Source organism: Mandrillus leucophaeus, unplaced genomic scaffold (genome assembly GCF_000951045.1).
Source record: "Mandrillus leucophaeus isolate KB7577 unplaced genomic scaffold, Mleu.le_1.0 Scaffold756, whole genome shotgun sequence".
In the NCBI taxonomy this organism is placed as follows: Eukaryota; Metazoa; Chordata; class Mammalia; order Primates; family Cercopithecidae; genus Mandrillus; species Mandrillus leucophaeus.
Window position 1 is genome coordinate 397,936 of NW_012108208.1, and position 15,059 is coordinate 412,994.

At 39.2% G+C, this 15,059-nt stretch overlaps 1 protein-coding gene across 1 annotated transcript in view; it reads left to right on the plus strand.

Moving 5' to 3' along the window:
* The window catches only part of TBCK (TBC1 domain containing kinase), a 245,377-nt gene that overhangs the window by 206,197 nt on the left and 24,121 nt on the right, over positions 1–15,059 (plus strand). The window contains exon 25 of the mRNA XM_011966312.1: positions 303–462. Coding sequence (XP_011821702.1) covers positions 303–462 — 160 coding nt within the window. The remainder of the gene's footprint in view (positions 1–302; positions 463–15,059) is intronic.

Consider the following 15,059-nt stretch of genomic DNA (forward strand, 5'->3'; position numbering starts at 1 on the left):
TTATAGAACCTCTTTAAATATGGTTATTGTTTACCCCATATCTGTGTTTATGTAATGAGAAATGCTTTTGATGTAAAATCCTTTTACATCTTTGGCTAGTCATCTTCCTTTCTCTCTTCTACTTCATTTTCAAATTTAATTTTTTTTTTCTCTTGGAGGTGCCTTATTTCATTTAGATAAATACACATATGAGCTGGAAGATGTTTAATACTCTCTTCTGGGAGTCACTTAGCTCTGTGAGTTTCCCTCAGACACTCATGATTGCACACAAATAAATGTTTTCCTTAAACTTTCCTTCTCAGCTTTATTCGTGGTCACATTTCAGGAAGCATCAACATTCCATTCAGTGCTGCCTTCACTGCAGAAGGGGAGCTTACCCAGGGCCCTTACACTGCTATGCTGCAGAACTTCAAAGGGAAGGTCATTGTCATCGTGGGGCATGTGGCAAAGCACACAGCTGAGGTAATTATATTCAGAAATGTCATATGTACATATGAGTGATTTACCTGCCTTCAATGTGAAGGTTATCTAAAAGTATATTTCTTCAGGAGTTGGTCACAAATAATATGAGTTTTGAAGATTTGTCTGTGTTATTATGGAAGAGTTTGTCTGTAATTGAAGCATTTTTCCCTCAGTGTTCAGCATCAGGATCAACAGTAACCTTAAAAAATCAAAATGATAACCTAAGGCTGTTTTTTTCTGACTGCTTTCTGAAATTGCAAAGAAGTAGCTTGAATTCCATCCATTGGAGAAAAACAGTAGTGTTCAAGTGTAGGCTCTGAGAGCTGGTCACGATGAGATTCGTTAGATTTAGAAATTGTGTTTACTATAGAGTCAAAGCTTCTTGATGATAGAATTCAGGAAGAATGTCAACTGTCAGACATGAGAAATACATGAAACAATAAAATGGCTTCCTTCTTCCATGGCTATGTTCTAAGCAAATTGAAAAATAAAACAAAGAGTAGCATATGAAGGCCAAAAATATATTTATTTTTTAATAAAAGACAAATTGAAGACTGTAGCTTAGTATGAGAGCCAAATGGGCTTACTTAAAAACAAGCAGGCAGAGAAGGTATCTAAATATAGGCAGTGTTGAACAAGTACAGGATCTTTCTCTAAAGGGGAAGAATCTGCTCCTAGAAAAATAGAGGTAACTTGCTCCTTGCAGACAGCTTTTTTCTAAAAGGAAGATAAATAGGACTGAACCTTCCTAAATTTACCAGTCAAATAAATCCTTCAACCTCCTAGGGCAGAGAGAATAGAGGGACAAAAAGAAAGGCCAGGAATATGCTTAGGAAAATTCTGTCATCAGGGAAATCAGGAGTAGAGACAAAATATTTGCCTTGATTGTACATATTCCTTTGAACACTACTGAAATGTGGTCACTGAAAATTTCAGATTAGAACTTTAAAACTTTATTTTTTTTTTACTCTTAGAGATCAGAGAAATAACCTAAAATCTCTTTTATTATAAAAACTAATAACCACACTTTTTTGAACACTTGGAAAATATAGAGACCAAAAAAGGAAATAAAAAGTATGCATGATTTTACCACCTGGGAGGCAAAAAACACTTCTTGAATTTTTTTACTGGAAAATTATAATTCCTCCATTCAACTCAATTCTAAAATTAGCTAAAGATAACCCTCCTATCCCCACCTGCACACACCCAGTACTGATACAAACTCAGAAAAAAAGGAAACATGAAAATACTTTGCTCTTTTATTCCTAGAGCAAGTGTGTATGAAGTTCATGAAAACGACATATAAAGGTTACATTTAGAGAACTATGCCATATGATTTCATAGTAAGGAACTAGGTTATTGATTTTTCCAAATTTAATGCCTTCACTATAATTTTTAAGTCCTTTAAGTTTTTGCTTTTCATAGAGCAAAATCGAGAGGAATAGAAATTTCCCATATACCCACTACCCCACACATGCACAACCTTTCCCGTTATCAACCTCCCCCATCAGAGTGGTACATTTGGTACAATTGATGAACCTTCATAGACACATCATTGTCATCCAAAGTCCACAGTTTACATCAGGTCTCACTCTTGGTGTTGTATATTATTTTTAATTCGTAATAAATTTTTATTAACTTTTATTTTGGGTTCAGGGGTACATGTGCAGGTATGTTATATAGGTAAACTCATGTCACAGGTGTTTGTTGTACAGCTTATTTTATCACCAGGGTACTAAGCCTAGTACCCAATAGTTATTTTTTCTGCTTCTCTTCCTCCTCCCACCCTCCACTCTCAAATAGGGCCCAGTGTCTGTTTTACCATCTTTGTTAGAAATTTAAAACTTTAAAAGTCAGATTAGAACTTTAAGACTTCTTGTCATAAACCATTTTAAGCATCCAACAATCTATGTCTCAGAAGTACAGGACTGATGGCAGTATTAACTTTTTTTTTTTTTCTTTTCTGAGATGAAGTCTCGCCCTGTCACCCAGGCTGGAGTGCAGTGACACAATCTTAGCTCACTGCAAGCTCTGCCTCCTGGATTCATGCCATTCTCCTGCCTCAGCCTCCTGAGTAGCTGGGACTAGAGGTGCCCGCCACCACGCCTGGCTAATTTTTTGTATTAGTAGAGACGAGATTTCACCGTGTTAGCCAGGATGGTCTCAATCTCCTGACCTCATGATCTGCCCGCCTCGGCCTCCCAAAGTGCTGGGATTATAGGCGTGAGCCTCCACACCCGGCCAGCATTAACTTTTGACACTAAATGTTCACTAAATGAAAGTCATTCTTAATGATGAAACTTAACTAACCATACTAAAGTTAGTTCATACTAAAGAAGTATGCAAGTGGATATTACTTCTAAGTTATAAATAACTCACCTATCTTTTATATAGATTATATATAAAAGTTATATATAATAGTTATATATAACTATTTCTACCATCCAACAACAGAGACCAATCTAAATACACCTATTTCAGAGAAAGTCAGACTAGTAATTCATATGATTTGGCTATTTGTCCCCTCCAAATCTCATGTTGAAATATTATCTCCAATGTTGGAGGCTGGCCTGGTGGGAGGTGTTTGGATCATGGGGGCAGATCCCTCATGAATGGCTTGATGTCCTCTCCATGGTAATAAGTGAGTTCTCACTGTGTTAGTTCACATGAGAGCTGGTTGTTTAAAAGGCTGGCTCTTCCTCCTTTCTCTTGTTCCTGCTCATGCCATGTGACATGCTGACTCCCTGTTACCTTCCACCATGATTGTAAGGTTTGTGAGACTTCATCAGAGATAGATGTCAGCACCATGCTTTCTGTAAAACCTGTAAAACTGAGAGCCAATTAACCATCTTTTTTTAATATATTATCCAGTCTCAGGTATTTCTTTATAGCAACACAAGAATAAACTAACACAGATAATTGGTACCAGGAATGGGGTGTTGCTATTAAATACCTGAAAATGTGGCAACAGCTTTGGAACCAGGTAATGAGCAGAGGTTGAAAGAATTTGGAAGGCTCAGAAGACAGGAAAATGAGAAAAAGTTTGAAACTTCTTAGAGACTGAGTAAATGGTTATATCCAAAATGCACATAGAGATATGGACAATGAAGTCCAGGCTGATTAAGTCTTAGGTGGAAATCAGAGAGTTATCGGGAACTGGAGTAAAGATTACCCATGTTAAACCCTGGCAAAGAACTTGACAGCAGTGTGTTTATGTCATAGGGATCTGAGAAGTTTGAACTTAATTATGGTGACAAGATACCTGGCAGGAAAAAAAAAAAGTCTAAGCAGCAAAGCATTCAAGAAGTGGTATGGCTGCTTCTAACACCCTAAATTATATATGGAAGCAAATAAAAGACTTAAAGTTATATTTAAAAGGACAGCAGAGCATAAAAATTTAGAAAACTTGTAGCCCAGCCCTATGGTAGAAAAAAATCCAAGCAGGCTACTGAGCAATCATTTGCTAGAGAGATTAGCATGACTAAAAAGGAGCCAAGACAATGGGTAAAAGGCCTTGAAGGCATTTCAGAGTTCTTGGGGACAGCCCTTCTCATCACAGGCCCAGAGGCCTAGGGAAGAAGAATGGTTTCGGGGGTCAGGCCCAGGACCCCACCTCCCTGCACAGCCTCAGGACAGTGCTCCCTGCATCCGACCACTCAGGCTCCAGCCGCAGCTCAATGGGCCAAGGTAAAGCTCAGGCTGCCACCCTGGAGGGAGCAAGCCATAATCCTTGGCAGCTTTCATGTGATGTTCAGCCTGCAGATGCACAGAATGCAAATGTGAAGGAAGCTTGGCAACTCCCAAATGGATTCCAGAGCATATATGGGGAAGTCTGGATACCCAGGAAGAAGCCTACTACAGGAGCAGAGCCCCCACAGAGAAACTATACTAGGGCAGTGCCAATGGGAAATGTAGAGTGGGAACCCCTGCAGAGTCCCCACCAGGGAACCGTCTAGGGGAGCTTTGGGAAGTGGGATGCCACCCTCCAGACCTGAGACTGGTAGAGCCATTGGCAGCTTGCAGCCACAGTGTGGAAAAGCCATAGGTACTCAACTCCAACCTGTGAGAGCAGCCACAGGGGTTGCATCTTGGAAAGCCACAGGGACAAACCTGTCCAAGGCCTTCATAGCCTACATCTCACACCATTGTGCCCAGGATGTAGGACATGATATCAAAGGAGATTGTTTTGGAGCTTTAAGATTTAATGACTGTCCTGCTGAGTTTCAGACTTGTATGGGCATATTGCCTCTCTTTTGGCCAATTTCTCCCTTTTCAAGTGATAATGTATACCCAATATCTGTAGCACCATTGTATATTGGGAGTAAATAACTTGTTTTTGATCTCACAGGCTCATAGGATCAATGGATTCATCTCCAGATGATGCTTGAGACTTGACAATTGGGACTTGAGACTTGAGTTAATGCTGAAGCAAGTTAAGACTTTGGTTGACTATTGCAAAGACATGGTTGTATTCTGATGTGTGAGGAGGACATGAATTTAGGGGGATCAGAGGCAGAATGATGTGGTTTGGATGTTTGTCCCCTCCAAATCTCATTTCAAATGTAATCCCTAATGTTCAATGTGGGGCCTGGTAGGAGGTGTTTGGATCATGGGGGAAGATCCCTCATGAATGGTTTGGTGCCCTCCCAATGGTAATAAGTGAGTTCTTGCTCTGCTAATTCATGTGAGAGTTGTTATGAGAGTTGATGGTTTAAAGAAGCCTGACTCCTCCTCTCTCTCTTGTTCCCACTCTTGCCATGTGACATGTTAGCTCCCTATTGCCTTCTGTAAGGACTGTAAGCTTCCTGAGGCCTCACCAGAAGACGCTGGCACCACACTTCCTGTAAAGCCTACAGAATCATGAGCCAATTAAACCTCTTTTTCTTATTTCTTCTAAAAAAAAAAAAAAAAAAGATATGTGTACAGAACATGCAGGTTTCTTACATAGGTATATGTGTGCCATGGTGGTTTACTGGACCTATTGACCTGTCCTCTAAGATCCCTTCCCTTACCCACCACCACCCAACAGGCCATGGGGTATGTTGTTCCCCTCTCAGTGTCCATGTGTTCTCAATGTTCGACTCGCATTTGTGAGTGAGAACATGCAGTGTTTGGTTTTCTGCTCTTCTGTTAGTCTGCTGAGGATGATGGCTTCCAGCTTCATCCATGTCCCTGCAAAGGACATGATGTCATTCTTTTTTATGGCTTCATAGTATTCCATGTTTTTCTTTATCCAGTTTTATTCCAGATTTTCTTTATCCAGTCTATCATTGATGGGCATTTGGGTTGGTTCCATGTCTTTGCTAGTGTAAATAGTACTGCAATAAGTATACATGAGTATGTGTCTTTATAATAGAATGATTTATATTCCTTGGGTATACACCCAGTAGTGGGATTGCTGGATCCAAATGGTTTTTCTGGTTCTAGATCCTTGAGGAATCACCATAATGTCTTCTATAATGGTTGAACTAATTTACATTCCCACCAACAGTGTGAAAGTATTCCTGTTTCTCCACACCTTCACCAGCATCTATAGTTTCCTGACTTTTTAATAATCACCATTTTGACTGGCATGAAATGGTATCTCATTGTGGTTTTTATTTGCATTTCTCTGATGATCAGTGATGTTGAGCTTTTTTTCATGTTTGTTGGCTGTGTAAATGTCTTCTTTTGAGGAGGATCTGTTCATATCCTTTGCCTATTTTTTGATGGGATTGTTTGTTTTTTTCTTGTAAATATGTTCCTTGTAAATTCTGGATATTAGACCTTTGTCAGATGGGTAGATTGCAAGAATTTTCTCCCATTCTATAGTTGCCTGTTCACTCTGATGATAGTTTATTTTGCTGTGCAGGAGCTCTTCAGTTTAATTAGATCCCATTTCTCAATTTTAGCTTTTGTTACAATTGCTTTTGTCATTTTTGTCATGAAGTCTTTGCCCATGCCTATGTGTGAATGGTATTGCCTAGGTTTTCTTCTAGGGTTTTTATGGTTTGGGGTTTTACCTTTAACTCTTTAATCCATCTTTAGTTAATTTTTGTATAAGATGTAAAGTAGGGCTCCAGTCCAGTTCCAGTTTTCTGCATATGGCTAGCCAGTTTTCCCAGCACCACTTACTGAATAGGAGATCCTTTCCCCACTGCTCCTTTTTGTCAGGTTTCTTGAAGATCAGATGGTTGTAGACATGTGGTGTTATTTCTGAAATCTCTGTTCTGTTCCATTGGTCTGTATGTTGGTCCTGCTCTGTTGGTCTATATGTACAAGTACTATGCTGTTTTGTTCACTGTAGCCATGTAGTATAGTTTGAAGTCATGTAGCATGATGCCTCCAACTTTGTTCTTGTTTGCTAGGATTCTCTTGTCTATATGGGATCTTCTTTGATTTCACTTGAAATTTAAAATAGTTTTTTCTAATTCTGTGAAGAATGTCACTGGTAGTTTGATGGAAATGCATGGAATCTATAACTTACTTTGGGCAGTATGGCCATTTTCATGATATTGATTCTTCCTATCCATGAGGATGGAATGTTTTTTCATTTGTTTGTATCCCCTCTTATTTCCTCAAGCAGTGGTTTGTAGTTCTCCTTAAAGAGGTCTTCACATCCCTTGTTAGCTGTATTCCTAGGTATTTTATTCTCTTTGTAGTGATTTTCAATGGGAGTTCATTCATGATTTAGCTTTCTGCCTGCGCGTTGTTGGTGTAAAGGAATGCTTGTGATTTTTGCACATTGATTTCGTATCCTGAGACTTTCCTGAAGTTGCTTATCAGTTCAGGAAGTTTTGGGGCTGAGATGATGTGCTTTTATAAATATATAAATCATGTTGTCTGCAAAGAGAGACAACTTGACTTCCTCTCCTTCTATTTGAATACCTTTTATTTCTTTCTCTTTCCTGATTGCCCTGGCCAGAATTTCCAATACTATGTTGAATAGGAGTGGTGAGAGAGGGCATCTTTGTCTTGTACCAGTTTTCAAAGAGAATGCTTCCAGCTTTTGCCCATTCAGTATGAAATTGGCTGTGGGTTTGTCATAAATAGCTCTTATTACTTTGAGATATGTTCCATCAATACCGAGTTTTTTGAGAGTTTTTAACATGAATGGATGTTGAATTTTATCAAAGGCCTTTTCTGCATCTATTGATACAATCATGTGATTTTTGTCTTTGGTTCTGTTTATGTGATGGATTACGTTTATTGATTTGCATTTGTTGAACCAGCCTTGCATCCCAGGGATGAAGCTGACTTGATCACGGTGAATAAGTTTTTTGATGTGCCGCTGGATTCAGTTTGCCAGTGTTTTACTTAGGATTTTCTCATCGATGTTCATCAGGGATATTGACATGACATTTTCTTTGTTTGTTATGTCTCTTCCTGGTTTTGGTATCAGGATGATGCTGGCTTCATAAAATGAGTTAGGGAGGAGTCCTTCCTTTTCTATTGTCTGGAATAGTTTCAGAGGGAATGGTACCAGCCCCTCTTTGTATTTCTGGTAGAATTCAGCTGTGAATCTGTCTGGTCCTGGGCTTTTTTTGGTTGGTAGGCTATTACTGCCTTAATTTCAGAGCTTGTTATTGGTATATTCAGGGATTCAACTTTTTCCTGGTTTAGTCTTGGTAGGGTGTATGCATCCCGGAATTTATCCATTTCTTCTAGATTTTCTACTTTATTTGCATAGAGATGTTTATAGTATTCTCTGATGGTAGTTTGTATTTCCATGGCATCAGTGGTTATATCCTCTTTAACATTTTTATTATGTCTATTTGATTCTTGTCTTTCTTCATTAGTCTAGTTAGCAGTCTATTTTGTTAATTTTTTCAAAAAAAAAAAAGCTCCTGGATTGATTTTTTTTTTTTTTGGAGGGTTTTTCATGTCTCTATCTCCTTCAATTCTTCTTTTAGTTATTTCTTGTCTTCTGTTAGCTTTTGGATAAGTTTGCTCTTTTTCTTCTTTTGCTCTTTTAATTGTGATGTTAGAATGTCAATTTGAGATCTTTTTAGATTTCTGATGTGGACATTTAGGGCTATAAACTTCCCTTTTAACAGTTCTTTAGCTGTGTCTCAGAGATTCTGGTGCATTGTCTCTTTGTTCTCATTAGTTTCAAAGAACTTGATTTCTGCCTTAATTTTGTTATTTATCTAGGAGTCATTAAGAAGCAGGTTGTTCAATTTTCATGAAGCTATATGGTTTTGAGTGAGTTTCTTAATCCTGAGTTCTAATTTGATTGAACTGTGTTGTGAGAAACTGTTACAATTTCAGTTCTCTTGCATTTGCTGAGGAGTGTTTTACTTCCAATTATGTGGTCGAATTTTAGAATAAGTGCCGTGTGGCACTGAGAAGAATATATTCTGTTGGAGTAGAGAGTTCTGTAGATGTTTACTAGGTTTACTTGATCCAGAGCTGAGTTCAAGTCCTGAATATCCTTAATTTTATGTCTCGTTGATCTATTACTGACAGTGGGGTGTTGAAGTCTCCCACTATTACTGTGTGGGAGTCTTAAGTCTCTTCGTAGGTCTCTAAGAACTTATTTTATGAATCTGGGTGCTCCTATATTAGGTGAATACATATTCAGAATATAGCTGTTTTTGCTGAATTGTTCCCTTTACCATTGTGTCATGCCCTTCTTTGCCTTTATGATCTTTGTTGGTTTAAAGTCTGTTTTGTCAACAACTAAGATTGCAACCCCTGTTTTTTTTTTCTTTCCATTTGCTTGGTAAATTTTCCTCCATCCCTTTATTTTGAGCCTGTGTGTGTCTTTGCACATAAGATGAGTCTTCTGAATACAGCACACCAATGGGTCTTGACTCCTTATCCAATTTGTCAGTCTGTGTCTTTTAATTGGGGCATTTAGCCCATTAACATTTAAGGGTAATATTGTTATATGTGAATTTGATCCTGTCATCATGATGCTATTTGGTTATTTTGCACACTAGTTGATGCAGTTTCTTCATAATGTTATTGGTCTTTATTTTTTGGTGTGTTTTTGCAGTGGCTGGCACTGGTTTTGTTTTGTTTTGTTTTGATTTTTCCATTTTTAGTGCTTCTTTCAGGAGCTCTTGCAGGACTGGCCTGGTGATAACGAAATCCCTCAACATTTGCTTGTCTGTAAAGGATTTTATTTCTCCTTCTCTTATGAAGCTTACTTTGGCTGGATATGAGATTCTGGGTTGAAAATTCATTACTATAAGAATGTTGAATATTAGCCCCCAGTCTCTTTTGGCTTGTAGAGTTTCTCCTGAGAAGTCTGCTGTTAGTATGATGGGCTTCCCTTTGTAAGTTACCTGGCCTTTTTCCCTGCCTGCTCTTAACAGTTTTTCCTTCATTTCAGCCTTGGAGAATCTAGTGATTATGTGTCTTGGGGTTGATCTTCTCATGAAGTATCTTAACGATGTTCTCTGTGTTTCCTGATTCGCATATTGGTCTGTATTGCTAGGTTGGGGAATTTCTCCTGGATAATATCCTGAAGTGTGTTTTCCAGCTTGTTTCCATTTTCCCTGTCTCCTTCTGGTACTCCAATCGATCATAAGTTCGGTCTTTTTATTAAGTCCCATATTTCTTGGAGGTTTTGTTCATTCCTTTTCGTTCTTTTTTCTCTATACTTGTCTGCATGTCTTATTTCAGTAAGGTGGTCTTCAAACTGATATCCTTTCTTCCATGTGGCCGATTTGGCTGTTGATACTTGTGTATTCTTCATGAAGTTCTCATGCTGTGTTTTCCAGCTGCTTCAGGTCATTTATGTTCCTCTCTAAACTGGTTATTCTAGTTAGCAGTTCCTCTAACCTTTATTCAAGATTCTTAGCTTCTTTGCATCGGGTTAGAACATGTTCCTTTACCTCATCGTAGTTTTTTGTTACCCATCTTCTGGAGCCTTCTTCTGTCAATTTGTACGTTTGATCCTCTGTCCATTTCTGCACCTTGGAGAGACATTGCGATCATTTGTAGGAGAAGAGGCACTCTGACTTTGGGGTTTTCAGCATTTTTTCATTGATTCTTTCCCATCTTCATGAATTTCTCTAGTTTTGGTCTTTGAGGCTGCTGACCCTTGCATGGGGTTTTCGTGGGGGCCTTTTTGTTGTTTTTGGTGCTGTTGTTGTGACTTTCTACTTGTTTTTCTTTCAATAGTCAGGTCCCTCTTCTGTAGGGCTGCTGCAGTTTCCTGTGGGTTCACTTCAGGCCCTATTCACCTTATTTGCTCCTGTGCCTGGAGATGTCACTCAAGGAGGCTGGAGACCAGCAAAGATGGGTTCCTGCTCCATCTTCTGGGACCTCTGACCTTGAGGGGCACCAACCTGATGCCAGTAAGATCACTCCTGTATAAGGTGTCTGACAACCCCTGTTGGATCGTCTCACCAGTTGGATGGCACAGGAAGCAGGCCCTGTTTAATGAAATACTTTATCCCTTGTTCTAGAGGGTGTGTTTCACTGGGGGTAAACCCACTCGTCTGAGCTACCTGGATTCCTCAGAACTACCAGGAAGAGAGGCTAAGTCAGCTGGTCTGTAGGGACTGAGGCCACCGCCCCCCACCCCCGAGGGCCTCTGGCCCAGGGAGATCTGAATTCTGTCCCTGAGCCTCTGACTGGAGTTATTGGAGATTGTTCAGGGAAGCCCCTCCCACTGAGGAAGGATGGGTCAGGGTTAGACCTGAAAAGGCACTTTGGCTGCAGACTGCCACAGCCAGTGTGTTGGGCTGTGGGGACAAGTCTTGGGACCAATCGGTCCAACCTCCCTGGCTCCAGCAGGGAAAAAGCCCAGCCTGGAGCTATAGAAATGGGTGCCACACTTCCCCCGCCTAGGGAGCTTAGGGTGTTAGGCAGTTGCGAGTCCCAGGAGCTCAAATGACTTAGACAGCAGGCAGCCACAGCCGGTGCTGGTCGCCCCTCCCCACAAGAGTTCCGTAGGCTTTAGCAGATTCCAGCAGAGAGGCTGTTAAGAATCTGCACGTTCTGGGGTTGGGACGCTAGGCCCTGGTGGAATGGGTTCGCGAGTGTATCTTCCCGATCCATGAGTTGCACAGTTCAGAGGGAAAAGCACCGTTTCCCCCGGCTGGGTAGTGTGTTCACTCACTGCTTCCCTTGGCTGGGGGAAGTTCGCCTTCCCTGTGTGGATCACAGGTGGACCACCACACCACACTTCTCTTCCTTCTCTCAGTGGGTCATGCCAGTCTTCTAGTCAATTTTGATGAGAGAACCTGGATACCTTGGTTGCCAGTGAAGGATTCACAGGCTTATTATGGTTTTTTTTCTATGCGAGCCTCAGAATGCCTGGAAGCAAGACGGCTGACTAGAATGCGTAGGAAATCCAGCTAGTCTTGTCTCTCACCACCAGTCTATCATTGATGAGCATTAAGGTTGATTCCATGTCTTTGCTATTGTGAATAGTGCTGCAGTGAATATATGTGCACATGTATCTTTATAATAGAATGATTTATATTCCTTTGGGCATATATCCAGTAATAGGATTGCGGGGTCAAATGGTATTTCTGCTTCTAGATCTTTGAGGAATCGCCGTACTGCCTTCCACAATGGTTCAACTAATTTACACTAACACCAACAGTGTAAAAGTGTTCCTTTTTCTCTGCAACCTCGCCAACATGTTTGACTTTTTAATAATCGCCATTCCAACTGGCATGAGATGGTATCTCATTGTGGTTTTAATTTGCTTTTCTCTAATGATCGGTGATGTTGAGCTTTTTTCCTTATGTTTGTTGGCTGTGTGAATTTCTTCTTTTGAGAAGTATCTGTTCATGCTTTTGGTTCACTTTCTAATGGTTTTTTTTTTTTTTATTATAATTGTAAATTTGTTTAAGTTCCTTATAGGCTCTGGATATTAGACCTTTATCAGACAGATAGATTGCAGAAATTTTCTTCCATTCTGTAGATTGTCTGTTCACTCTGATGCTATTTATTTGGTTGTGCAGAAGCTCTTCAGTTTAATTAGGTCCCATTTGTCAATGTTTGCTTTTGTTGCAATTGCTTTTGAGGAGTTAGTCATAAATTCTTTCCTGGCCACTGCCCAGAATGTTATTGCCTAGGTTTTCTTCTAGGGTTTTTATTGCTTTAGGCCTTACATTTAAATCTTTAATCCATCTGGAGTCAGTTTTTGTATATGGTAAAAGGAAGGGATCCAGTTTCAATCTTCTGCATTTGGCTAGAATATCCCAGCACTGTTTATTGAATATGGAGTCCTTTCCCCATTGTGTATTATAGTTGACTTTGTCAAAGATCAGCTGGTTGTCAGTATCTGGCTTTATTTCTGGTTTCTCTCTCCTTTTCCATGTGTCTGTATCTGTTTTTGTACCAGTATCATGCTGTTTGGGTTACTATAGCCTTGTAGTATACTTTGAAGTGAGGAAATGTGATGGCTCTGGCTTTGTTTGGCTTAGGATTGCTTTGATGATTTGGGCTTTTTTTTTTTTTTTTTGGTTCATATCAATTTTAGAATAGCTTTTTCTAATTCTGTGATAAATGACTTTGGTAGTTTTGTAGGAATAATGTTGAATCTATAGATTGCTTTGGGCAGTATGGCCATTTTAACAATCTTAACTCTTCCCAATATGGTTTGAATTTGTGTTCCTGGCCAAATCTCATGTCGAATTGTTGGAGGAGGGGCCTGGTGGGAGGTGACTTGATCATGGAGGTGGATTTTCCCCCTTGTTGTTCTTGTGATAGTGAGTTCTTAGAAGATCTGGTTGTTTAAAAGTGTGTAGCACCTCTCCCTTTGCTGTCTTCCTCCTGCTGCAGCCATGTAGGATGTGCCTGCATCCCCTTCACCTTCCATCATTATTATACATTTCCTGAAGCTTCCTCAGCCATGCTTCCTATATAGGCTGCAGAACTGTGAGCCAATGAAACCTTTTTTCTTTATAAATACCCAGTCTCTGGCAATTATTTATAACAATGCAAGAACAGACTAATACACTTCCTTTCCATGAGCATGGAACGTTTTTCCATTTGTTTATATTGTCTATAATTTCTTTCACCTGTGTCTCATAACTCTCCTGGTAGAGATCTTTCACCTTCTTGGTTAGGTATATTCCTAGATATTTTTGTTTGTGGCTATTGTAAATGGATTTGTGTTCTTGATTTGCCTGTCAGCTTGAATGCTATTGATATATAGAAATGCTACTTATTTTTGTACATTTATTTTGTGTCCTGAAACATTACTGAAATTGCTTATTGGTTCTAAAAGCCTATTGGCAGCATCTCTAGGGTTTTCTACGTGTACAGTCATATCATCTGTAAAGAAAGATAGTTTGACTTCCTCTTTTCCTATTCGAATCCCTTTTTCTCTCTCTTGCCTGATTGCCCTGGCCAGGACTTCCACTACTATGTTGAATACCAAAGTTGAGAACAGACATCCTTGTCTTGTTCCAGTTTTCAAGGAGAATGTCTCCAGCTTTTGCCTGTTTATTATGATATTGACTGTGGGTTTGTCCTAAATGTCCTCATGGATCTCTAATATCTCTAATGCCTCTTTTTATTTTGAGGTAGTTTTTTGATGCCTAATTTGTTGAGGATGTTTAACATGAAGGGATGTTGAATTTTATTGAAGACCTTTTCTACATTTATTGAGACTTTCACATATATTAAAGACCTTTTCTGCATATATTGAGATGATCATGGTTTTTGTTTTTAATTTCATTTATGTAGTGAATCATATTTATTTAGTTGCATATGTTAAGCCAAACTTGCATCCCAGGAATACAGCCTATTTAATTTTAGTGCATTAGCTTTTTGATGCACTCCTGGATTTGGTTTGCCTGTATTTTTTTGAGGATTGTTGCGTTTTCATCAGGGATATTGGCCTGAAGTTTCCTTTTTTTCACTGTATCTCTGCCAGATTTTGGTATAAGGATGATGCTGGCTTCATAGAATGAGCTGCAGAGGAATCTCCCCTCCTTGATTTTTTTTTTTTTTTTTTTTTTCGCGTAGTTAGGACTGACATCAGCCTTGCTTGTAGTGCTGGGGAGAATTTGGCTGTGAATCAAGCTGATTCTGGGCTTTTTTTGGTTGGTAGGCTTTTTATCACTGATTCAATATCAGAACTTGTTATAGGTCTGCTCCAAATTTTAATTTCTTCCTGGTTCAATCTTAGGAGGCTATGTGTTACCAGGAATTTATCAATGTCTTGTAGATTTCCTAATTGTGTGCATAGAGGTGTTCATAGTATTCTCTGCTAAACTTTTGTATTTTTGTAGGGTTGGCTGAAATGTCACGTTTGTCACTTCAGATTGAGTTTATTTGGATCTTCTTTTTTCTTTATTAATCTAATTAGCAGTTTCAATCTTGTTTAATCTGTTGAAAAACCAACTTTTGGGGTTATTGATCCTTTGCCTGGATTTTCACATCTCAGTTTTATTCAGTTCAGCTCTATTTTGGTTATTTCTTTTCTTCTGCTAGCTTTGGGGTTGGTTTGTTCCTGTTTTTATAGTTCCTCTAGGTATAATGCTAGATTGTTAATTTGACAGCTTTCTGACTTCTTCATGTAGGAGTTTAGTGCTATTAACTTTCCTCTTAATGCAACTGTAACTGTGTCCCAAACTGGTATGTTGTGTCTGTTTTTATTTGTTTCAAATAATGTTTCGATTTCTGCCTTAATTTTGTTC